This window comes from Balearica regulorum, chromosome 3, assembly GCF_011004875.1.
Source record: "Balearica regulorum gibbericeps isolate bBalReg1 chromosome 3, bBalReg1.pri, whole genome shotgun sequence".
Lineage (NCBI taxonomy): Eukaryota > Metazoa > Chordata > Aves > Gruiformes > Gruidae > Balearica > Balearica regulorum.
Window position 1 is genome coordinate 50329158 of NC_046186.1, and position 25673 is coordinate 50354830.

Genomic DNA, 25673 nt, shown 5'->3' on the forward strand with positions numbered 1-25673 from the left:
ATTTACCAGAGAAATATTGCTGTGCAACATCTGTAAATCAAATTAATCTATATTCTTGTTTATACAGTTGTGTTGGGTTTGCATTGCAAGGTTTTGGTAGCTGCAGGGGGGGCTACAGGGGTGGCTTCTGAGAGAAGCTGCTAGAAGCTTCCCCTGTGTCTGTTAGAGCCAATGCCAGATGGCTCCAAGACAGACCCGCCACTGGCCAAGGCCGAGCCAATCAGTGCCTCTGTGATAACATATTTAAGAAGGAAAAAAAACAGTTAGAGAGAGCTTTTGCAGCCAGAGAGAGGAGTGAGAAGATGTAAGAACATCTGCAGACACCAAGGTCAGTGAAGAAGGAGGGGCAGGAGGTGCTCCAGGTGCCGAAGCAGAGATCTCCCTGCAGCCCCTGGTGAAGACCATGGTGAAGCAGGCTGTCCCCCTGCAGCCCATGGAGGGAGGATGAGGGGGTGTAGAGATTTCACCTGCAGCCCATGGAGGACCCCATGCTGGAGCATGTGGAGGCACCTGAAGGAGGTTGTGACCCCGTGGGAAGCCCACGCTGGAGCAAGCTCCCGGCAGGACCTGTGGATCCATGGAGAGAGGAGCCCACGCCAGAGCAGGTTTGCTGGCAGGACTTGTGACCCCGTGGGGGACCCACGCTGGAGCAGTTTGCTCCTGAAGGACTGTCTCCTGTGGGAAGGACTCATGTTGGAGAAGTTCGTGAAGGGCTGTCTCCTGTGAGAGGGACTGCATGCTGGAGCAGAGAGGAACAATGAGAGGAGTCCTCCCCCAAGGATGAAGAAGTGGCAGAAACACCGTGTGAGGAACTGACCGTAACCCCCATTCCCTGCCCCCCTGTGCTGCTGGGGGGGGGGAGGAGGTGGAAGCCGGGAGTGAAGTTGAGCCCGGGAAGATGGGAGGGGTGGGGGGAGGTGTTTTAAGAGTTGATTTTATTTCTCATTCCTCTACTCTGTTTTGCTTAGTAATAAATTAGATGAATTCCCTCTCTAAGTTCAGTCTGTTTTGCTCGTGACAATAATTAGTGAGTGATCTCTCCCTGTCCTTATCTCAACCCACAAGCTTTTCGTTATACTTTTTCTCTCCTGTCTAGTGAACGAGGGGAGCGATAGAGTGGCTCTGGTGGGCACCCGGCCCACCAGCAGGGTCAACCCACCACAACAGTTTATTCAGCAGCATCCCTAAAAATGGCTATTGAGAGGATTTTCACAGGGCATACAAAGCAGAATGACTTATTTGTTTTCCTGTACTAAGTGAGGAAAACAACATCAGAGTAAGATTCAAAACAGATTAAAAAACCTACCTCACTATATTAAGAAAATCATTACAATTTTGAAGGAGTTAGATACAGAAGTTATAAATTAGTACAGATATAGGCAAAGAATTTCTAACTACTGACTTTACAACATGCAGCAGCAACTTTCAGATGCCAAAAAAGGAACAAAACCACTAGATACAGTCACTAAAGTTAACTTTTTTTTTTAAAGTCTTAAATTTGACATCTAGACACAGAATATACAGCTATAGTAGTACAGACTAGCAGAAAGATGCTATTACTTACAGGATCCAAATGTAAAACTTCATAAGGGTTGTATTCTTGATACTCTCGGTCTGTTTTGGAAACTTTGTATGCAAGAAACAAAAATAATGCCCAGCCAGCAAGGAGGACTATTTTCCTGTTTGGAAGAAAGAATTTTTTTAAATGTACAAATCCAACAGCTCTAGTATAATTCTACAAATAACATAAGAAGTCATTTGATATCAGTCTTCAAGAAACAATATTAAAATAGCAAGAAACATGAAAGCCATTTTAAAGCAGGTATGAGTATTTCAGTTATAACACCACCCTTGACACAGATGAGACAGCTGCTCTGACTTCTAATTACTTTTCTTTTTTTAACAAAGGCAAGCAACTATCAACAAAGAATCTTCCCATTCTATAACTGTCTTTCCTCAGCAGTTATACAATAGTATTTCTTATTTTCAAAGGATGACTTTAACCTGATCCTAGACAAAGTCAATGTTAAAAAAAACCCAAAAAGCTGAAACAGAGAGCAAAATATTTTGAGAGTGGCAGTAATAAACAAAGAACTGAAGGATATAAAACCATCAACTTCGAACATACAAATTATTACTGTGGTATATTTGAATATATATGTTTACATATTAAATATTTAAATCAAAAGACATTGCTAGCACCACTAATTCCAGTGAGGGAGGATTATTTTTTGGAACAAATAAAATGCATTGTTTACTTATTTATTAGTGCTGAGGTTCACTGGTTTCATTTAGCAGATCTTTGATAAAGGACAAACAGCATCCATCTTGATTTCAAGCCCTATTAGATGATAATGATTAACTATTAATTATTCAACTAGCAGATTGCAAATGTCTCTTCTGTGACACAAAAGCCATTATTATATAACTAATTCCAGCGGCTTTGATTACAAAAAAAGTATTTTTATAAAAATAAAAGTGTAGGAATTGCTTCAATGGAAAGTCATGCAAATGAAATGTACTTACTTTACTGTAGGAATTATGTTTTGTTGTGGTTTTAACAGTCGCAAACGATACCACAAGCATCTTCCATATACATTTCTTATACTCTTTAATCTAATTTGCTCTATAAAAAACAAAGAGAAAGATTGTGATCAATCAAGCTGACAAAAAGCTTCATCCTGGAGTAGGCAGTACAAGGTCAGTCGGAGGACTAACAAAAGGTCCAGCAATATTGGAGGAAAGAATGGTTTTTATCCTTTGAAGTGAAACTGCACATCCATAAACATAAGAAGTTGGTCAGATTATTCTCCGCTGCCTAAAAGGAAACCATTCTATTTTCCGCATGCCAAACAGCAACCTTCACTTGTGAACCCACCCTTTGCCTGGCTAACGTGCACCTGTAAATTTTACTTCTGCCATTTTATACTCCAACAAGTCTCACATTTCAGTATATCAGCTACTGTGTGCAGGAAAAACACACTAAAACCCTAACCTACATGCAAAATGGTGTTTGTATAACACTAAAGAGAGCAGCCAGAGCAACAGCTACTTCCTCAATTCAAAATATGATGCATTTATAAGTTGCCTTTGTTTTGGTTTTTCATGTTGAAAAGGAAGGAAGAGTAAGATAATAGCTATTTGTAAACACGTAGCTCAGTAATAAGGGCCCTTGGCAAGAGAGTATATGTATTAACAACAAGCTAGCCAACAAGATTTCCTTCCATGTCCTTTCAGGAGAGGATGGGGCTTGAAGGAAATTATATTTATACTGTCAACACTACCATCACAAGGCACGGAAGCTCTCTTCAACAGAGTTTTAGTTGTATTTCAGAGTTAATCAAGACCAAATTAGTCTTGGCCAAAGTCGTCTCTTATGCTAAGAGAAATACTATGCAAAGCAAATAGCTTGTACAGAATTTCTGTAAGCGCTGAAATTATATGTTCAATCCTGTTTATCTTTTATGTAACTTATCCATCCATAGGCTATGCAGTCTGACCTGCAACACTTCTGAAGTGAGGAGATCACTGTAATTACCTTACCTGCAAAAGAACAAGACCACGTGGCCCTTTATCAGATTAAAGGAGAAAGAATTAAGAGGAAAAAAAATCATCCTGTCTTAATACATTTAGATATTGCGTGTGAACAAAGTGCCTAAATTTGCCAATTTAAAAGAAGTTTGTGAATTATCTAAATGCAGGGACTATATTAACAGCTTTGATCCAAAGAACATGTCAATCCCATCCTAAAAAGTCTTAAATCTCAACTTTGCACTTTTAGTTGAAGGCATCATCTTATTAAAATAGTAGTTATGATACATGGAAACATTTTTCTTTGGCAAATTTCTAAAAGGTGATTGTGGAAAACAGTGACAACCTCTGTTTAGTTATTCTGAAGATATGGGGAGGTGGGATACAGTGCACAGTGATCTATTTGAATTTCTAATGAAACATGCAATTCAGATGAAACATCTAGAACTTCAATTTGCAGTCACCAAACTATCCAAGGCCAGAGAAACATGCCCATAAATGCCAATATTGTGCATCAGATCAACCACAAGTTCAGATTTAATGCAGATCAGATGCCATTTCAAACTCTGACTGATTTGGCAGAAATAGAGAGTGGGAACACAGATACTACCTGGCCACCCACAAACTAGTACAGCAGACAAATAGTAAAGCTTGAAGAGACACGGTACCAGAACAACTGTATCATCTTATTCTGAACTACTTTATTCTACAAATTATATCTTCCCCAAAACTCAGTATGACATTAAATAGCTTGATGGGATTCCTTGAAAAGATTAGATTAGTAGTCCCATCACCCCAAAAGAGGGAGAGATGGAAATAAGGGAAGATAATTCAATCCCTTGCATCTGATCCAACTCTTGCAGGGCTTCAAAATAAGCTTCGAAACTTGTCTCTCCGTTTTGTGTAATGTATAAACCACACAAGTATTTTGCGGTTCTCCTGATCTGCAAAGATTGTTCACATACTTAACGCAGGTATTAAACATGAAACTTTCTACATAAAAACGATACGACTAATATTTTGTTAAGGAACTACCCACTTAGTTTCACTTGTGTAAGGCTTTAGAAAGCACTGCAAAGGAAAAATTCAGAAGAAAATGAAAACAGGGTTAAAATGCAACACTGACTCCCTACTAGTAGAATACAAGTTATTTTGGCATTTTCTCTTTACTTTTTTTTTTTTTAAGACAAAAATTATGGGAGATCTCTATTGGTTCAGAACTGGATCCATCACAACTAGAAGTGAGCTAATTGTTACTTAAAATGAAACTACATTTTTTAATGCAAAACTAAGAGACATTAACAGGACATAGAAGTGGCATTTCAAAAAAAGCTGATAGCATTAAAGATTACACAGATGATTAAGTTATGAGGACTAAAGAGCTCTGCTACAGAAACAGGGAGGAAAATATTCATAGAATCATAGAATGGTTTGGGTTGGAAGGGACCTCAAAGATCATCTAGTTCCAACCCCCCTGCCATGGGCAGGGACACCCTCCACTAGACCACATTGCCCAAAGCCCCATCCAACCTGGCCTTGAACACTGCCAGGGAGGGGGCATCCACAACCTCTCTGGGCAACCTGTTCCAGTGCCTCACTGCCCTCACAGTAAAGAATTTTTCTAACACCTAATCTAAATCTACCCTCTTTTAGCTTAAACCCATTACCCCTTGTCCTATCACTACCCTCCCTAATAAACAGTCCCTCTCCAGCTTTCCTGGAGGCCCCAAAGCAGCAGGGTTCGGGCAGGTTTAAACAGTCACTGGACAACTATGAGCCATACCATGATGCTTTTATGAAAAAGTCACCAACAATACTTGAACAAATCAGGCATCACAAGCCTCACAGAAGACACACGTGCTTATGTTAAGCATAAATCACTCATTTCAAATATTGTCGACAAAGTCATTTGTGCAGTGCTGCAGTAAGATGAAGCCAATTGTGCAGTTGAACCACACTGACCCAGACCAGCTACCTGATCCAACCTGTGCCACAGCCCCACAGACACTTCTGCAGTACAACCAAGCGGTGCTGTTTGGTTAACTCCCTGAACTGACCACGCTGCTTGCAGAAATACCTGAAAGTAACGTGCAAACAGATTACCAGCGCGCTTGGAGAAACAGAAAGTCACTAAGAGAACTTTGTTTACTCAATCCTGTAAAACTAAGCTTAACAGGATATGACTCCTTTTAGTGGTTTTGCTAGGATGCTTTTAACAAGCTCCTGTGCCTTGTCTTTAAAAATCTGTGCCGCCCTGTGACACAATGTCCCAGTTCTGAAACCTGTCTACTGTCCATCCCCACAAGTGCCAGATGACCCTCTCCTTTCCCCCCCTGCATCCTCCTTGCGAGAACAGCCAATACCCTTCACCTTGCCGTGCCAAAAAAAGCGTCCAAAAGGCCCTCAGGGCAAGGCACCGCAGAAAATAGAAAAATAGTTGCGCAAGGTAAACTAAAGAGTTGGCATAAGGTCAAGTAAAAAAAGACCACGGGGCGGGAGGGAAATGAGACTAGAAACTAAAGGTGGTTTATAATAACCAGAGAACGGAGGTTTTGGAACAGCCTTCCAATAACAGCTGCAGGAGTCACATTTTGTGAACGGTGTGACAATAACACCAAGAAAAAAAGAAAAAAAAAGTGAGGCAAGTGGTATGAGCAAAAATTAAGCCCTTTGGATAGGTAAACACCACACGCCTAAGTCAGTTAGAGAGTCCCTAGCAATGATGTCCTGGAACAACTATGCTGCACAAGGGGAACCTCTTCACACAAATTAATTACATTAATTTCTTTGCAATATTGGGATGGCAATGGTATCATTTGATTAATAACCCCAAAAGCAAACAGGGCACTAAAAAGATGAATGATTGTTTATAGTCATCTGTCTGGAACATAAAGAGAGAATCAAATCCTTCCGAAGCTGAGGCTAAAGTCCAAACTATTCAAATTATTCAGAGCTATCCTGAGGCACTTCCTCTGTCAAGTGTCATCATTAACACGTATTAACTTGTGGAATTCAAAACAGGCAGATACTTGGGAGAAAGGAGTAGTCAGCATCACTCCCAGCTTAGGCAGAAAGCCACTGGCAAAACATCACCCTGAGTAAGAAAGCTATATTCCTGCTGTATCCAGGAAAAACAGGCTTCCTGTTTATTTACAGATAACATATGTGACTGCACAAAGAAAATATTCATCTTGTTAGGAAAAAAATGGGGAAAAAAGAAAAGGAAAAAAAAAGGCTAGCAAGAGCCAGAATACCAGATAATTACTGTGCTTACCAAAAGTATCAATGTATTCCTAATGAGGAAGTTGTGGATAAATCGGGTCCTTTTTCGATTTGCCTTCCTCTCCCAAGGAGCTTGTTTTCACAGAAGTGGATTTGCCACGCCACAGAACTGTCCCCGCAATACCCTGCAGACCCCGAGCACGGAGGAGTAAATACATTACACACTGCTCAGAGTAAAGCTTTGCAGTGAAATAGGAATTGTACCTTCTTTGAATTTTAGCTCTGAAATCCTTGCTTTGTCAGGGAAAGAGGTTCAGGGCCTGAAAAACAGATAAGAGTTCTGTTTCTTCTGGCTCCAGATCATGGCTCCCCATTAAAGCATAAGGGCACTTCAGACACCATCCTTTGATACGGGATTACAGGGAGACAAGTGGGGGGGTGAAGAATGCTTTTCCTCTAGTCAAAATGACTTCTCATTTGATGGCTAAAACCCTTAACAATAGTGAAGCTCTCCTACAGTTTTTAAAATAGGTATTAAACAGCCTTGAAAAGCAAAGGCGTAATGCATCCGTGCGCTTTTGAATTACCCTCCCTAACAGTAATCCATGTATCAAGGTACTGCTAAAGCACCCCTATCAGAAGAGGACGTAGGGTGCCAGTTAATTTCTGGAAATCAGCTAGGGAAGTATCCCATGCTTCCTCCATTTCCTCCAAAATTGTTATGGATGCATCCAAAGTTCTTGAGATTCACAAGCAATTTTTTATCAATACAACGCTCTTACTTTCTGAGGGTTCTCACAAGTGCCTATTGTATCTTAACAAATGTATGTGAATATCCAGCCAAATCTACACCTTAATACTGTCTTCAAGTTCTTAAGAAATAAAACAATTACTGGTACAAAAGGAAACCTGAGTGCCATCTCTTCCAATTATTCAGAAAGAGCTAGTCAGGTCCTCCAGTGATACTAGTAGGTATTTTAATCCAACATTGTCTAAAGCTCCTTGACAAAAATAAAACCAAGACCATGGCACAGCTAGGCTATTAATAACTAAATGGGAAAAAAAGTTCATTTGTACACTAATCTGCTCGCTACCTTTGGATGAAAAAAGTATTTTTACAAGTATTTTAGACATTTGCTTCCTTAAAGGTCCATTTGGCTACATACCCTAACTAGAGAATGACTAAAGATCAGTGATCTGTAAATTTAAGGTATAGTCAACTTTGTTGAATCCAAAGAGGTATGCAACATCTGAATGGCAAGCACAAAGCAATTATTAAAAAAGGAGAAAGATAGAAAAAAAATACCATCTTTGATCTTTATTTTTTATTTGGTGACTACAGGTTTTCTTCCTTTGTATTCCAGGAGATAAGACAGGTATCAGTAGAGAATGCTTAAGTAAACAATTGACTCCTCTATCGGAACTCACATATTCCTCTTGAATATCCAGGTCTTTGGAGAGAGCAATTTTAGGATGAGTAAACCAGAGGCACCTGCTTTTTCTGGGTGGGTAACTCAGACCACACAGTTCTTGGGTGTCCCAGAAGAGCTGAACATTTGAGGTTGGAAGAGATCTCTGGAGATCATCTGATTCAACCCTGCTGCTCAGAGAAAGGACAGCAAAGCAGGCTGCTCAGGGCTCTGGCTGTAGGGCTTTGAGTATCTTCAAGGACAGAGACCCACAGTCTCTCTGAGCAAACTGTTCTAGTGTTTGATCACCCTCACAGGACTAAAAACTTTTCTCATGTGTGCAGAGAGACATGGCCATTGGGAGACCTTCAGGCTCTCTGAAGGTCCAGCTGGACCAAAGTGACCTCTGCCCGCAGGGCTGGTTTTTGGGACATTTGCATGGGGCAGTGGACTGATGGGGTGTGAGAACCAGGGTCTGGAGCACATGGGCCAAAGCCAAGGTAGAAGGTGGCCTTCAGGGGACTTGATCTGGACTTCTTTGCTCTGAAGCTGGGGACAAAAATGTTGTTAAGTGGTCCCAATCAAGGTGGCAAAATTGACATCAGTCTGGGGTGTGAAGCCTTGAGCTGGCCTGGGTGTTGATAGTAGTAAGCCACAGTCCTGTAGCTGGTGTCCTGGCACCTTGGGTCACAGTCTGCAGCGTGAGAGGCACAGAGGGGTTAGGGGTGAGGTGTTTTGCTCCATGCATGTTGATGGACACACTCTCAACATCTTTTCATTCACCCATCACATGATGGGCGAAGAACACAGGGCACACCAACACAGAAGGAAGCTGATCACAGGCTGGATCCACTGTTGCCATCGATTACACACAACCTGTGGCCCACCACTCAGCCATGCCTGACTTAAGTTTGGGTTTGACGTTCGCCCATACCCGTACCTTACACTGCCTTCCTGTTCTTTTCCCTAGCCCCTCATCATCAGAATGCAAAGTCCTTGGGTTCTCATACAAATATTGTCTTCAAAAACCAAGGCCTTTATAAAATGCAGCAACTGCATATTCTTTTACCACAGTCCAATCACCACCCGGGCAGTATGGTGATGACTAGGGAAGCAGATGTGCTTCTATCAGCACATGAGGAACACAAAGGACGCTGGCAACACAGGCACTGCCAGGCAGCTCAGGAATACAAGCACATCTGTTGCCAGAAGAATCTGACACACACATGCTGGCACGACTTCACAAAACATGTTAAACACAGTACCACAGAAAGAGCAAACCACTTCTGCGGGCAATGACAAGGGCACCAATAACTTGATGCCAATACATCAAAAGATATACACGTCATTTTGGGGTGAACACCACAACGCAATAAAAATACAACAGCACTGCATGAGTTTTGTTTCATTTTTAGTAACTTGTGTAGGGTAACCTAACCTAACCGTCACTTCAGAAATAATTTCTGCCCTACTCCTTTCTGACAGTGAAGCAGAAGTGGTCTTCACTGTTCTACTATTGAAAGTGCTTGAGAAGTCTTATATGTTTGTTTCTGAAGAAACAGGAGAATCCGTTTTATCCTTAGGAATGCTCGACAAACGATCCCTACCTAGACCTAACCTTTTGTTTCAGGTTCTAGAGGTACCAACAAGTGCTCCAAAAGAAAACTGAAGAGAGATTCTTTTTCATTTTTCACATCCTCCTGAGGAAAGAGACAAGATTACCATTTATTGGAGATGGGCAACTCTGGAAGAGAGGGAAGGGAAAGAGGTACACCTGGAGTTAAATAGAAGAGTTTTAATCACCAGAATCTTGTTTCAGCTGCAACAAACACAGGTCAGGTTTAGGACAAAATACCACAAAATAAGACTATTGGTATCAGTACTCATATCTAAAGCATATAAAAGTTTAAAAAGATCATACAGTCAACTTTTAGAACAACCAAAAATAACAAAAACATAATGTCCAGAATAAATGGAAGCCACCAGTTTTCCAACACACTACCTCAAACAATAGAAAAGAACAGTCTTAGCCTCCTGCATCCTTTCTGCCTTCAGACTACTACGAAAAGCAAAGGCAGCAACTCTAAAATACAGCTCCAGTGGACTCTTGTCAGAAAAATAAATGTGAGGAGATGCATATGAAACATTCTGCTCATCAGATGGGGACAATACACCCAAAGGAGAATGCTGCTTGGTTTCAAAAAAGAAGGACTTCTTCCAGCAGGGAACACGGAGTGACAGAGTTCTGCAGCCTAGGAAATGCCAAGATCACTCTAAAGACAGACTTTCACAAAGCTTATTTGTAGTATGTCATCCCCTCTCTAGCCCTGCCTTGCAAACTTGTACCTGTGGAATGCATGAAGAGATGAAAGCAATACACAAAGCATTGCAAGTCTTGAGTAAAGGTTATGACCCAAGGTTACCACAGCTCTAAGCATTACACTTGTTCTGTTAAAACTGAGGGTAAAAGGCTCAGCTGAAACACTGCTCTCGACAGTTTCTGATAAAACTGTAGAACTCTGAATAAAAAGCAGCATCAATTGTCTAAACTGTGCACTAAGGTTCCCGATTACTTTGAACAGCTATGTATACGTGTACATATACGCAATGTATACACATACATATGCAAAAGCTGAAGTCTTGGACTTTTTCCTACTTCAACAATCACAGAAATTAAACAATGTTATAGACAATTTATTTACTGAAGTCTTGAACTGGGGCTCTGAACAAATTTACTTTTTTAATCACACAACTGTTTCTCAGATAACAGGTGATGAATGCAAGCATGAAAACACTACCCTATTGCCTTGCTAGTCCATTTTTGCTTACCTCTATTGACACATTCATTGATAATTGCTGTAAAATAGACTCCATGTGGATATAGTATGATATCCAGGAATAATCAAAAAACACAGGATTAGGAAAAAAGTCTACACTTACTTTCAAAAGAAACCACTGACAAACACCAATAATGATGTTTTAGAGCAGAAACCCATCTTCCCCAGCAACTAAGAGGCAGGATTCAAACTCTCAGTAACTCAAAGTCAGAAGCTCTTCTGAAGTACTAAAAAATTTCAAACCTCATTATAATAGGATTGACTTCTAGTGTAAAGCCCCAAAGTAGGAGGCATGAAGCAAATTAAATTGATTTAAAAGCATTCTAAAATGCTTAAATCCAAAAGCCTTCAAATGACCACCAGTGTTTCAGTTACTTTGTTTCAGGAGACAAGTCACATAAAACACTGGAGAAAGACTCTGAATTGACTGTATCAGTGAAGAATTAAGTTATCTGAATAGATGCTTTCTAATTTTAATGTCTATTATTGTAAGAATTGCCCTCATTATCCCGAGTTTATCATGTCCAAGTTAGCCTCTTCACTAAACTGTTTATAGCTGAATAATCTGACCCTAGATGTTTTCAAAGAAATTTTTTTTGTCTAGTAAATATTCATAGAAATAATCAATAAACATCACATGTTTTGAGTAAGATGTTGTTGTTAACTATTAAAACTTCAAGCAGTTCATAAACTACAAAAAGTCTTGTGAAAGACCTTAACAGCAAGGCTGCTGCTTTTCTAGCGCATGTTTTGCGGCAACTAGATTAAGCATTAAAGGGACAAAAAGTAACGTAACTCTTCATTCACACAGTTCCACACATTTGCTGACCAAAAGATAGTATTTGTTACTAATTACTTTAATAAATAGTAACAGAAGATGATTTGACATCTTGAAAGTTAACTCTCAAGTTTACTTTCTGTTTAGAGCCAGCCTCGCTGGTCTCAGGACACAGTTCCACATTACGTTACTCCTAATCAAGCCATTTCCAAACCTTCTCCTCCCTATCAGTATAGAGTCTCATTTGTGCTGACAAAACTGTCAGTGGGACTAACTATACTAACTCGTATGTGGCATCACCTAAATTACCAAATTTATAGTAGGGCTTGATCTACAAGCGCATCAGCAAAACTTCAATGGAATCTGAAAGGAATCAGAAAACTGGCCATTTTAATAAGGAATGACACCCACGTGAGTCAAGGTTAACAATTTTAGACAAAAACAACAACAACACTGGGCTCCAAGACTTACACATCCTTAATTATTAGCTTTATTTTATCAATTTGGTGTGGGGAGGAAACCAGAACACATTCAATCCAAAACCAGTACAGACAAAAGTCACTTAGCATATCACCAATCACTAAAAATGCCTGTATTCAGTACTGTTCTGGTGCACACCTTGAAGAAACTATAATAAAGGAAGAATTAGTGGACACAAGGATAAGCACCATACATCCATTTATCATCAGTGGGGCTTTTGTAAAGGGAAACTGAGCTTTACAAACTCAAGTCCTCTAAAGGAAGTAAACTTATGGAAGAGGAGATCCTACTGATAGATTTTGTGGTTTCCAAAAGGCTTTTTGAAAGGTTCCTCTTTAAAGTCCCTGAGGACAACCATTTAACTATTGCAAAACTAAACACGTGACTAGAAGACAGAGCAAATGGCCAATTCTCACAGCAGAATAAAGCTGCCAGGAGTTAGTAACCTGGGTAAAAGGATTAGCAGTAAAATAAAGCTCATGGACTTGTTCTGGGTAACAAGGGCAAGGGTATCCTGGATAATTTACAAAGATCAAGCAAGTGGACTACAGAATGGTACATGGAATTCAGGGTATGAAAATGTAAAGAGCAATGGGGACTATCCTAATTTTATATATATATATATATATATAAAAAAGGATAAGCTTGGGACTGACCATTACCTCTCAGGAATGTGATCTTGGTGTTGTGAGAACCTGTTCAATGAAAACCTCAGCTGAATACTTACTAGTTATAAAAAGCAAAGCAAATGTTTAGAACATTCCTGTGAGGAAAAGAACATTATTCCACAACATAAGCTTAAGGTATGTACAGCCTTGAGTATGATGCACAGTACTAGTCCCCACCTCTCAAGAGGGGCAACTAGAAAACATTCAATTAAGGTGAACAAGGGCCATTGAACGTATGAGAAGATTTACGTCCAAAATACAAGCTACAAATCTTTTGGCTGGGAGAGAGATAAGTGCACGGAGAGGTAATAGAAGGCTGTAAAAAACCTAAGTGACAGCCAGGACTGTATGTTTACTGCCTCTTCCAGTAGAGCAAGTAAGGATCATCAAATAAAATCAGAAGCAGATGCAAAACAAAGGTGATTATTTGCAGTGTGGGCAGCGAAGCTGGTGAACTCCTTGCCACAGGACGGTATAGACGCTATGCTAAAGGAGAGTCATTGAACTGAAAACCATTGGAAACTGGGTAAATATGCAAAGGAAGCATTTATGCTTGTTCTGTTATTCCTTCCTTAAGGCATACGCTTTTGTACTATCATGTAAATATATCTGACCTGACCCAGTATATCCACTCCTTTGTTTCTAAAAAAAAATAAAAAATAAAAAATTTGAAACTTCATTGGTAAGCCTTTGTAGAAGTTACAATGCTAGGAAATATCCTAGTTTCACATAGTTCAACCAGCCAGGATAAAGGCATCTTTTCAATTTCAAATGCACCACCTCCAACAGATAGATATTTAGAATGCTTGTAAGTAATTTTCTGTACAAGGGAAATATTAAGTGAAAATCTAAAATCACCTCTTCAATCTTCTCAATTGTACACCTATTTAAAAACTTCTGCAGACACAAAACTTTTTGCTTAGGAAAGAAATGAAGTACTTATTTTGGGCTTCTCCCTACTCTGGATATTGTCCAGCCAGCACAACCTCTCTCACCATGAAATGGAAGCACACGTGTTGCAGGTCCTGGCTAATAACTGAGGGAAAGGACTACCGCTCCTTCACCGGGAGAAGGCAGCACCACAAGCAGCCCCAGTCTAGACTTGTTCAAAATGCTGCAGATCTGCACCCTTCTTCACAAGCATGAATTTGAAGGCAAGGGGGATGACAAAACCCCACCAAAACCACCAAACCCCAAATCCTCATTTTGGAATCGCTGTTGATCCCATGCCTTGCCATTTACCTTGCTCCTCTCTCAAATTCCTGCTCCTACAGCAAGAATGGTTTAGCTGGTCATGAAACCGTAACTGAATCATCATGCTTTACCCTTGAATATATCAGGTTAAATAGCACTAACTTGAATTTTCCAGTATGTAGCCTGTACATCCTGGTAGTTCAGTGGCATCTACATAAGCAGTCAAGATATCCCTGCAGCAAGTAGAAAGTGAAGAACAAGGTATGTAATACAACTTTTACAATGCTGTTTTCATAAGCTTCCATAACAAAAGCTGAATTTTAAAAAAAAATAGAAACAGCTTTATTTTCATGCACATGTAATGAGAGATAAAGTTCTTATAATAGCTTGATCTTTATCTTGCAACAATAAGCTTTTCAGAATTAAGTGTTCTGGACAGTCTTGAAGCTACTCAACTAATCTCTAATATAGGGTTATTAATTTTATTTTACTGCTAGGAGGCTACGATGCTTATAAGATTACAATACTTCAAAAAAATTCCATGAAAAAACATGCCTTTTTTCCAAGTAACAGAGCAGTTTAGATAACTCTGGCCAAACACTTTGTTCTGAAGAGTATTTTTAGAGATAATTGGTAGGCATTACTAATGACATCTCACGATGTTTGCCCTTTCTTCAAATGTTTCTGCAAAAAACCCTACTGCTTCAAAATAGCAATATAGTAAAAAATTAACAAAATAGTATCACTATTATATTTCATTCTCCCTTTTAACAGTCACCTAATAAGCTCTATTTTTCTGAACTTGAAATGGTTTAAGTTAACCATAGTACACTCAATGTCTCAATACTTCAAAAAAAAATCAATTTGTATTTAATAACAGTTCTTAAATGCATGACTGAGTTTCACTGAGTCTCCTCCTGCTTCCTGACACAATGCCCAAAGGTTATATTAACAGGAAAGGATAAGTATACGCACATACAGGCACAAAATGTTTATATTCACAGATACTGAGTTTTCGCACCCATGCCCATCTACCACATAAGCATTAGCAATGAGCACGGCATCTTGTCCTTTTATCCCGTCCTTTACCAGCATCCTGTACTTTTATCCCGTACTACCAAATACCAAAATGCTGTGAAATACTTCTGAGGTAAGGTTAATGAGATTTCAATGAGCTGCGAGCAATGACGGGGGTCACAGTCAACCCACTCCAACCAACCTTACCTCACCAGAGGATTAGAAGCAGCAAAGAAGAATTTTACCCCAAAGTGGGACCAGCAGTATTAGGTAGTACCAAGATGCCCTTCCTCTCCCCCAGCTGCTGTAAGGTACAAGTGCTCATTACTTCATTACAGATAAAACAGAAGAAACACTGCCTGCATTCTCTACATTGGCTTGAGTCACATCCAAGTTGCAGACTCACTGTTTGTCCTGAAAGAGCCAAATAAACTTCATAGCCTCAGCTCCTCTATTCCCATCATAAACCAGGGGATTAATATGGATCTCTGAAGACAGCCTCAAGATCTACAGAGGAAAAACGCACCAAAAAAATTACAGAGAAACCTTCACATTTACAGTACTACATAGGGATATCCAGTATAGCAGGCAGATATACAGAGAAATGTAGCTCCTAATACAGTAAACCTTTACAGAAGGACTTTCTCAGGACTTCTATTCATGGTTTTGAACGTGAGTGCCAGGTACTACCTGCCTACAGCAGCCTCCAAAAAACCCTACTGCTTCAAAACAGCAATACAGTAAAAAATTAACAAAATAGTATTGAGAATCTTCATTATATTCTATTCTCCCTTTTAGTAGTCACCTAATAAGCTATACTTAAGTATTTCTGTACTTTGGCCAGCCTCAACACAAAAAGCCCAGACTAGAACAGGGGTTCTCAAACTGCCTATGCTACTTTCTAGAGGCATGGCAACTTCAAAGATTAACAGGGAATAGCCTCCTTTAACCAAATTTTAGGTTTTTCTTTGTATTAGCTCAGTGTTCTTCAAGAAAACTTTAGCTACATCTCAGAAACAGAAACATTTGCGAGGGGAGGGTACAGGGGAAAGGTTAGTGAGCAACAGCACAACACATAGCTGGGAGCATGGGAACCAACAAAAAAAAAACCCCAACCATCCCATCCTTTATATGGATTTCTATCACAATGAAAGTAAACTGAACAGCTTTTATCCATTTCATATCGATATTTTTTCCTAGATACGAAAATGCAGCAGCTCATCTTTTTTTTTTTTTTTCCTCTCCATTCCTACAGTAGGTTTTTCTGTTCTTACATTTCCAAGAAGGAAGATCTATGTTCCAAGCAGAATAGCTCCTACAGCCTCTTTTCTCTCAGAGAAGAGATTGCAAGAGAAAACTTCCATTAACGTTATCCCTGCATTCACAGCTATTATTCTTTGGGGTTTTTGAACTGTTTTCAACATCTTGTTTTGTTCAAATTACTATAAAAGACTCAGGATAGAGACTTTTTTCTTTCTAGCAGCTGTGTAACACATTATGAATGCCCAGTGCCCTGAAACAGGGTAATTTACTTAATGTACACCTAAACCAACTTAAAAATTGGATGAAATGACAAGCTTTCACAGATACACATACTTAACTACGAAGCACATCACAATCCATGACCATCTGTTTCAGCACAGTTTTATAATCATGTGTCTCAATTCAGCAGCACAGGTATAAGTCAAAAAGTACACAAAGTTCAGCAAACATATCAGCATTGTGCAACAACCGGCACATTATCCAACTAAATTCATTCACCTCTTGCTCTCTGTTTCCCTTCTAGATGCTGATGTTTAATCCACAGAAGCCTACAGTGAAACTAGTTCAAACAGTCCAACAGCATGAAGATACTTTGAATGGGCACTTATCCATCCTAATTGCTGAGAAAAAAACATCTTCTCCTCGACTCTTACAATTAACTTTTTGAAAAACTACTTAAAGAGTCTCACTTCAGAAAATACTTTTTGGTTAAGAAATTAATCTGCACCAAAGTAACTTTTTAGCAACCACATTTTTTGTTCCAAATCAAGAACAGTCCTTGCAATAGTCTTCCTCACAGTAACCATGTTACACCAATATTTACAAAAAACACAAGTAATGCACAAGTATGAACTGTTTGGGGTTTTTTAATAAAAAACCATATTTATGTATGTGTGTTTTAAAGATACAAGTCAAGGATAAACAACATGGCAACTTCACCATCACCACCACGGGAAGAATCAGTCTTCTCCCCTCCCAGCTCACAGTCACATCCTGCACCATCCCAGACATCCACAAAGCGAAGCCAACCCAGAAACTAATACACATTAAAAGTAACACACTAAAAAAAAAGTGCCAAAAATTGGTTTTAGCTCAAATGAATTTATTCCAGTCCCTCACACTGCTCAGGTGCTCCATTTGGCACAAGGGAGGGGAAGAAATACAAGACTTGCACTGCTACCTCGAAGCAGTTATGAAACCGCAGCAGCTGAACAATTAACCTTTTACAAGGGCCTTATTAGCTCTACAACGAGCACCGAGGAGATAAAGCCATTGGGACAAATCTATTTTACAAAGTCAATTATCTGTTTTGTTTAGTTTATCAAAGCTGAGGTAATGAAATTATAGGACAGTTCACAGGGTGCCTATGACACTACCACAAAACCCTCCCAAATATCAACATTGATCTCTGCTGCAGCAGTAATTCATATGGACTCGCTTAGAATGCCTGGAGAAAGCAGGTTTAGACACCCAGGACATAAAAGTAGCTCCAATTTTACTCAGGACTTAAGAAAGACAACAAGTTAAATCATACTGTTCAAGACAGTAGTACTGAAACGGCCTTTTAAAAGTTTATTTTAAAAAGAACTAAGAGAAAAACCTTAATGGCTTAGCAAAAAAAAAAAACTATCCTGCTAGAAATCTGACATTAGGTAACACATTTTGAGTTTTCTTATAGTAGTAAAGCAGTATAGATATATTCTTACGTTCCAGCCTTCACTGTGGCAAAAACAAACACTGATTAATTTTTTTCCCCTTTAATTTTCTCTATAGACATTTAGTACACAACTACAGCACAGAACAAATCCTAAGATGTTACAGACCATCAGCAACTCCCAGATTTTTGGTGCTAAACCTCACCTGAATAGAGCTGCGAAGTGTTTTGCACTCCCGTTCCTCTCCCTTCTGATTCAAGTACCAGCACTCTGTGGCAGGGCATTTGCAGGAGGAAGGAGCAAGCACCAAAGGCTCAGCCTCCACGCTATAAGCATTTCACTCTCACTTCAGACCAGCTCTAGTCTGCTCTCACAAATCAATGTGGCTGAAGCACATCTTCCAACCTAGTTTTTACCAAAAAAGGAATCTGCTCCGTGTCGTTCGGGTGCTCTGGTTCGCATTGCAAATGGCTCTTGAAGGGAAGAGGACAGGCATGTGATTTGCTTCACAAGAGTTCGCTCCGATCCAGTCTTCTCGCTCCGGGCAGGCTGAAACAGCCAGCTAGTCCACTTGGACCTTGCCAACTCTGCCCAGGGCTACAAAGGCATCTCTATGCTAGGCTCTACAGCACAGGTAGGACAAAATGCAATTCCAGAACAAAAACGTTAGTTGGTCCTACACAGAGAGAGCAGAGGTCTTGGCTGAGCTTATTCAGTTTGGCCCTGTACTGTGCCTCACTGATTGGAAAACCTGCTCTAAATTAGTATCAAAATAAACATCTCTTATCAAAGTCTAGATATTCCTGCTTGTTATAGGAATCAGAAGCTAGCAGTGCTGGAAAATTTCTCTTCTGAAGACATAGGCCTTCTCTTAGCTTCCAAAATTATACATGTGGTTTGGTTTGTTTGGGGGTCTTTAGTGAACTATTCTGAAAACAAGAAGTCATGGCTAAACAATCAGCACTTCGCATCATCACAAGGTTTTAATTTATTCCTGAAATCCTGTTCAAATGCTGGAACAGGTACAGTTGCACACATACGAAGTTGCGTGAAGGCTATTCAGAGGATTTTGCTGGAAGCAAGTCGCAGAACAGCCGTATACTTAAACAACAAGAACACCACAATGAAGCATGGGAGCACTCCAGCAGTCCTGAGCACGATCTGCACAACACCTCAACTCTTTATTCAAAAAGAACTTGCAGAACAGAACTCAATCAGAAGACTGTAGGCACACTCTTAAACCATACGCTAAAAATTGGACTATACTCACATTTTAAAATCCATTAAGACAATTATGAAGCAGAAATCGTTCTTTCATTTCCATTCATTCCCATGCCTGGTCATTTTCACTTAGCTGACTCATTTTTGTACCAACAGCATAATAAAATTTACCTTGAGTTTTGGAAAGCATGGTTTGATACAGCATTGTAAGAATCTAGTACTAATTGCAGAACAATATGCAGCAGCCCCTCCACACACACAACACTGGCTAGTGGGAAAGAAATGAGTCATGTTTAATGGCAGGCTTACTTGGAAATTGGGTATAATCCATCTAGCCATGCAGCCATATTCCAAATTTACTTTTTTTTATTTTCTGTCATTCTGTAAGGCTAGTAAAGTGTTTCTGAGTTTGACAGAATTTCTTTGGCTTTTGCTGCTGCTGTCAGCCACCTGAAACTGTGAAGTCAACAGCACTGAGTGTCACTGCTGGCCATACCATTCTGTGCAGCTTCTCAACCAAGTCACGTCGCTTTCCCCAAGAAGCAGCTGCTAAGAACTACAGAGAAAGTAAAACTTTATTCAAGAGAAAGAGTAAATTTCCCGCCCCCATTGCCTCCCACCCTTCACCAGAACAAAAATACAAGTTTTGGGGAAAGGTTACAGAAGTAGAGTTATTGTCTCTCTCTGATCCCCCACTCCTCAAAAACAATCCAAAGATTACAAAATGTCTTCAACAACAGTAACGCCTCCCTCTTGCAACAGTCAGGGCTCAGCAAGACAAGGCAGAGAAACCTTTCTTTCCAACAAAAAGAACACTCCTCAGCCGTACAACAGGTAGTATCTGGAGGGCAGAGATCAGTCTTCCAGAGGTTGTCCAGCCAGTGCCCTGTCAGAAGCCCCGAGCATGTTTATCAGCAATCACGACTGTAAACAGCTGTGACTTAGCACCAAAACACCATTTGTTCTATCAATTTTGTTCTACTTGCTCCTTACTAGAAGGTATAGGAGCATGACTTGTTATTTGTTTTACATATAAAACTAAGTTAAACAGAACCACACAAGCTATTTAAAATGGCATACAAAGCCACTAAATAATCACCAGATATTGAATATAAAAAGATGCCGTGAACGAAAGGGATTTTTATCAGATAGCAAAGCACAAGTGTTCCTAAAAGGTCAGTAGTTTCAGCGATGGGAATCAGCATCAAGCACTCCTGTTCTACTGAGCGTTTACTATCCTGCCTTTAAACACAATTTCTACAGCCTTTTTCATCCCAAAACCACAGTTGAAAATGCATTCCTGACAGCCCAAAATGCCTTCTCCCTCCAAGAACAGAGGGATGCAGAAAAGACAAAGAGGGAAATGACTGTGGAAATGAAACGTGGAAGCATTCAGAGAAACTTTCTAACATTGTTTGGGCGACAAAACATCATCCCAAGAGGCAGAACAGGAATTTCGCACTTATGACATTTTTAACTGTGACTTGGAATGGGAAAAATTAAAGCCCCATTTTCACGCTCGCTGTGACCTTACAGCAGATAAAAGCAGAGCTTGGTAACTTCTCTTCGGGCTCAACTCCAAAACAACGTTCAGTACTTTATTCTTCTCCCACGAGGAAAATTTAGGTCATCCGCCCTGAAACACCCCGGGACGACAAGGGCGGGGGGGGGGGGGAATGGGAAAGAAAAAAAAAAAAAAACCACCAAAACAACCCCACAAGGAAAAAGCCCAAAGGAAAGCATCAGACCCCAGCCCAGCAATGACTCTGCAGGAGCAGAGGCGCGGAGCACAGGGCGCTTTCGGGGAGGCGGGCTCGGACCCTCCCGCTTGCCGCCGGGTACCGCTAAATGGCTGACAGCGACTACACCGGGAGGCCGGTGCCCTCCGGAACCGGCAGCTCCTGGGGTCAGGCTCCGCCGCTGGGCTCCCCGCAGGGCCGGCCAGGTGCCCCAGGCGGGGCGGGGCGGCGACGGTGCGGGCCGGGCCGGGCCCGGCGGGAGGCACGACACGACACGGCACGGCACGGCCCCGCTCTGCCACGGCGCGGGGGCGCGCGTCGTCGACGACGACGACGACGACGCGGGGTTGGGGGGGAAGTAGGGGGAGGGGACGGGGTGCCCGCGGCGGCAGGCGGAGGCGCAGGCCGGGCCCGGGGCAGGGCCACTCACCGGCGTGCTGGTCCCGCGGCCACAGGTAGTAGGTGGCGGGGATGACGATGAGCCCCACGAAGCTGGTGAGGAAGTAAAAGAATGTGTTGCCGCTGTCGTCGTACTGGAACTGCTGCCCCGCCATGGCCGCTCAGCGCCGCGCCGACCGTCTGCCCCCGCCGCTGGCGTGCCCGCCGGCGGCCCGGTCTCGCCGTCCCGGCTCGCGCGGGGCCGAGGCAGCCGCTCCGGGATCCCGCGAGAACGAGCGCTCTCCCACGCCCCCCCCAGCCCGAGCGCCGCCGCGGAAGGAGACGTGTCACTATGCAGCCACCATAGCCATTGTGGCGTCACGAGCAGCGCGCGCCCCCCCACCCACCACCGGCCGCTGATTGGTTCGCCGAAAGCTCCGCCCCTCGCCTTCCCCCGCGCGGCGAGAGGGGCCTGAGGAGAGCCGGCGGGAGGGGGCGGTACCGTCCTGTCCCCTCACGTCCTCGTCCCTGTCCCGTCCCAGTCCTGACCCTGTCCCTGTCCCCAGGGGCGCCGTGACCCCGCACGGTTCCGGCGAGCGGGTGGCCGAAAGCGATGGCCTTGCAGGGAGCGGGGTGCTGCCCCCGGCCTTGCCCCCGGCCGCAGCCTCTTCCCCGCAAGATGGCGCCCCTGCCCCGGGGTAGCGCCCCGCCGCCTCCTGTTGTTCCCTGCCCGCATCACCGCGCAAAATAGGTGTCCCCGGGAATTGCTGGGGCCTTGAGGCCGGGGAGGGTCGTGACTGGCGTTTTGGGGTGTGCAGAGGAGCTTTGTGAGGACGGTGCTGGTTTTATCCCAGGTGGGACTGGAGCTGGGCTGCTCTGTGGGAGCAGCTGGGGTTTGTGCTGGGCATGGGACAGTGAGGTATGCGGTGGATCCTGAGCAGCCATGTGAGGGCAAACATTTAAAATGTGTCTAATTCTGAATTTATTTGCAGGGATGATCATACTCTACAAGAGGATGTGACCCTAAAGGTGTGAAGTTGAAAGACAGGTACTGTTCTGGTGTTCATCACATTAATGGCCAGTTGCCTCTTGGAGGTAGAAAAGACTGCTAATCATGCCCATTCATGAGAATATGCCTGTCTCTGCAGCTTCACAGTCAAGTGTACAGCCACTCAGAAATGTGATCTCATAAATATCTCACAGTTTCAGTACTTGTAAGTTCAGAGTATGGGAAAACATGACACAGAAGTTGTGATGGCACCACATGCAAGGGAGGCATTAGGCTTACCTTAGTGGGAAAGAAGTGCTGCCCCAACATTAAGGAAGACTGATATGGGAAGTGGAGAGAAAGGTAGTAAGAGAAAGGTAATAACCAATGAGTAGCACCAAATGTCCTAGTGCCGTGGTATAGTAATCCATAGATGGAAAAAATCTCTTTAATTTTTCTGGGAAAGGATTTTGTGTTAATTAAAAATTTTTTTTAAAAAACCTGTTTTTCATTGATACTGCTTGTAATTGTTCCCAGTTAGATCCTTGTAGAGTTCATAGGCAAAGTTTAAGATATTTCCTTGTCTTGTGCTCTATACACTGCCTTTGAGTATTGTACACCCTCTGCAGTGACAACAACTCTTGTAGTAGCTGTTTTGGAAGATACCTGAATGCATGAAATTCACCTCTTTCTGTGGGTTTCTAGTCTTTAGTGTTTCACAGTGAGGCAGTGAAAAGCTTCTATACAGTAAAAAAGATGCAAGACAGGTAAAAACCTGCACGTGTGCTTAGCCCAGTTTTGTAAGCAGAGAAAATGCTCTTTCTGCAACTGTGTTCAGCTGCTGAGTCTGGTACTTCAGTCAGATAAAGTGGCAGAGCTCTGAAAGATTATTAAGTTCCTACAGGTTTTGTGAAAGCAGCCTCTTAGATGAGGAAGGCTCGTGGGTGCACCAGCTGGCAGGCCCAGCAGTGGGTGAGCTAAGATCTTACTAGACACTTACAAAATCCACACGGGAGACAGTGTGGGTAAGCGCCCTGTAGAAAATCTCTGGTCAATGCGAGCGGATCACAGGAGCCAGATCAGGAGGAAAGCAGGCATCGCCCATGTTGCAGATGATGCTCATGTTTCTTAATGCCATTGTTTGGGGCCCAGCTATGGATTTTCTGTGAGTTGTTGGCAACATGGGTCCTTTGCCCTGTTGGCTTGTGAGGGGGTTGTCTGTGGCATCAACTGACCTAGTGAGAATATCCTAGGGGGTTGCTTTCTCCTTGCCACCCTCTTCCAGCTATGAGCCACTGGAAAGGAGGGCCTGAGAAAAATGATTCCCGCTGTCTGGCCCTGGTAGTGCAGTGCTCCCTGGGCAAGAGGCAGGTTACCCAGTAATTGAGCAGCAGTGAGCAGAGGCCATTCTAGCATAAACCCCAATGGTTTGTTTGAGTGCCATTCTTTATGTACATGATTTCCCCATGAACAGTGATGGTGATCGCATGCTTCCCAGGGGAAAGGGAAAAACAATGTTGCTTTTTCCACTCCGCCTGTCTGGAAGGTCATCCAGGTTAAAAAAAAAACGACACCTGCTTGGATTTTGGGGGCAGCTGGGGCCACTGGAAGTGAGTATAGCATTATGGGAACTCCCCAGTAAGTAACTATTTCTGAACTAGAGGAATTTGATCTTCCTAAAATGCTTTCAGAATACTTTAAGCACCCATTGTGTCAACTCAGAAAAGCACTCTTTTTCACGACACAGCGCTGTCATGCTACTAGCAGTTGTAGTGGGCCCTTCCACATGGGCAGGGTCTGTGCAAATAGGTTACTGCGGCCATGGGGGCTGCCCCCGTCATGTCAGCGCACTTCTGTCATCTGCCTGGCTTCTCTTCAGCACCCTGCACCAGGTTCAAATTGCTTGGTGTTATGCGCATGGTCGTTTGCATGGTAGTTTCGTGGTCACCAGTATCTCTTGCACATCCACTGGTGATGTTTCTGATCTCATGGGAGATTGTCAGCTGCTGACCACCTCTACCAAGTGTGTACCTTCAGGCTTTTATCAAGGGAATGTTACAGAAATGCAGCCTACTGAGTTCAATCCTACCTTAATTCCTAACCACGCAAGCCAGAGACCCAAATTACTGGCAGGAGAAAGAGTGCTTTGATGAGATCACAATCTCTGTGGAAGAAAAGCAACAACAAACCTAGTAAGGTACCAAAGATGACAGTCAGACTGGTTTAACGGGTAGGAATGGTGAAATTTAGAACATTTCAGCTGTAACAGATACATACTTTCCAAAGGGAATGGAAGATTTTATGATTGCGAAATGGAAATTACAATCTAGCAGATACGCCTACAGCTGTAGGAACTTGTGTCCCAGATGTCATGAACTGTCTAATCTGTGAGGTGGTGGAGTGCCTTCCCACAGCCAAAGGAGCCTGGAGAGCAGGTGTTTCCGGAGGTAGGGACTGGCCAGCAGATGGTAGTGTGGAGATTACACATGCCAGCCACTGTAACAGGGTTCGACTCCAGGTTTCCACTGAGTAAGTCAAAAAGAGATTCTTCTATACAGTCCTTTTATTAATAGCACTACGGCTCGAGCTGGGTGCCCCCAAACAAAGAAATCCCTGGGCAATTACACCCTTACAATCGGAGTTCCCCACCTCTCACACGACAGTTCGGGCCAATAGTAATATTAAGCTCTGGGGCCTTCTTGCTTTTTCTTGGTTTGGTTTGCTTGCTGTTTCGTTACTCAGCGGTTGCTAAGTGGTCATCTCCTTATACAGTATACAGTGGTTCTATAGCCTGTTTCACATCCCCTTAGGTCAGTTCTCTAGTTAGCTATTCGGCATGTTGCAATATGGTTGTTACAGTTCATGTACCATAATCTATAGGCTTTGTCTATGCCAGCTGTTCATGTTTAAGCTGCTAGCACTAAGTTTCAACAAATGTTTTCTACAACAGTCCTCCCTTTGTTTTTATTAACAGTCCTGTTATCCTTTGGTAGTGGAATAGCTGTAGCCTCTATGGTGTGAGCACAGTTGAGTCCAGCAAATGTTACAACATTGGATGCAAACAAACAGTATTACAAAGATCATTATAAAAATTAATAACCCATAAAGAATTCGTTTTGCCCAGGCTCCTAAATCTGGTACCCAGGAGGTGAGCCAAGACCATATTTCTTGGAATCCTGCTGAAGTAGTGTCCAATTGTACCTTATGCAGTAATTTTACTTGTTCCTACAACTTCCAGACATCGGTTGAAATCCTTCCACTCTGGTGAACGTACATGCAACAACTGGTACTAA

At 42.2% G+C, this 25673-nt stretch overlaps 1 protein-coding gene across 1 annotated transcript in view; it reads right to left on the minus strand.

Annotated features, from left to right (window-relative positions):
- The window catches only part of SEC63 (SEC63 protein translocation regulator), a 62239-nt gene extending 40425 nt beyond the window's left edge, over positions 1 to 21814 (minus strand). The window contains exons 1-3 of the mRNA XM_075747829.1: positions 21445 to 21814; positions 2527 to 2626; positions 1565 to 1679 (exon numbers count right to left, since the gene is read on the minus strand). Coding sequence (XP_075603944.1) covers positions 1565 to 1679; positions 2527 to 2626; positions 21445 to 21568 — 339 coding nt within the window. The 5' untranslated portion in view covers positions 21569 to 21814. The remainder of the gene's footprint in view (positions 1 to 1564; positions 1680 to 2526; positions 2627 to 21444) is intronic.
- Positions 21815 to 25673: the final 3859 nt, after the last annotated feature.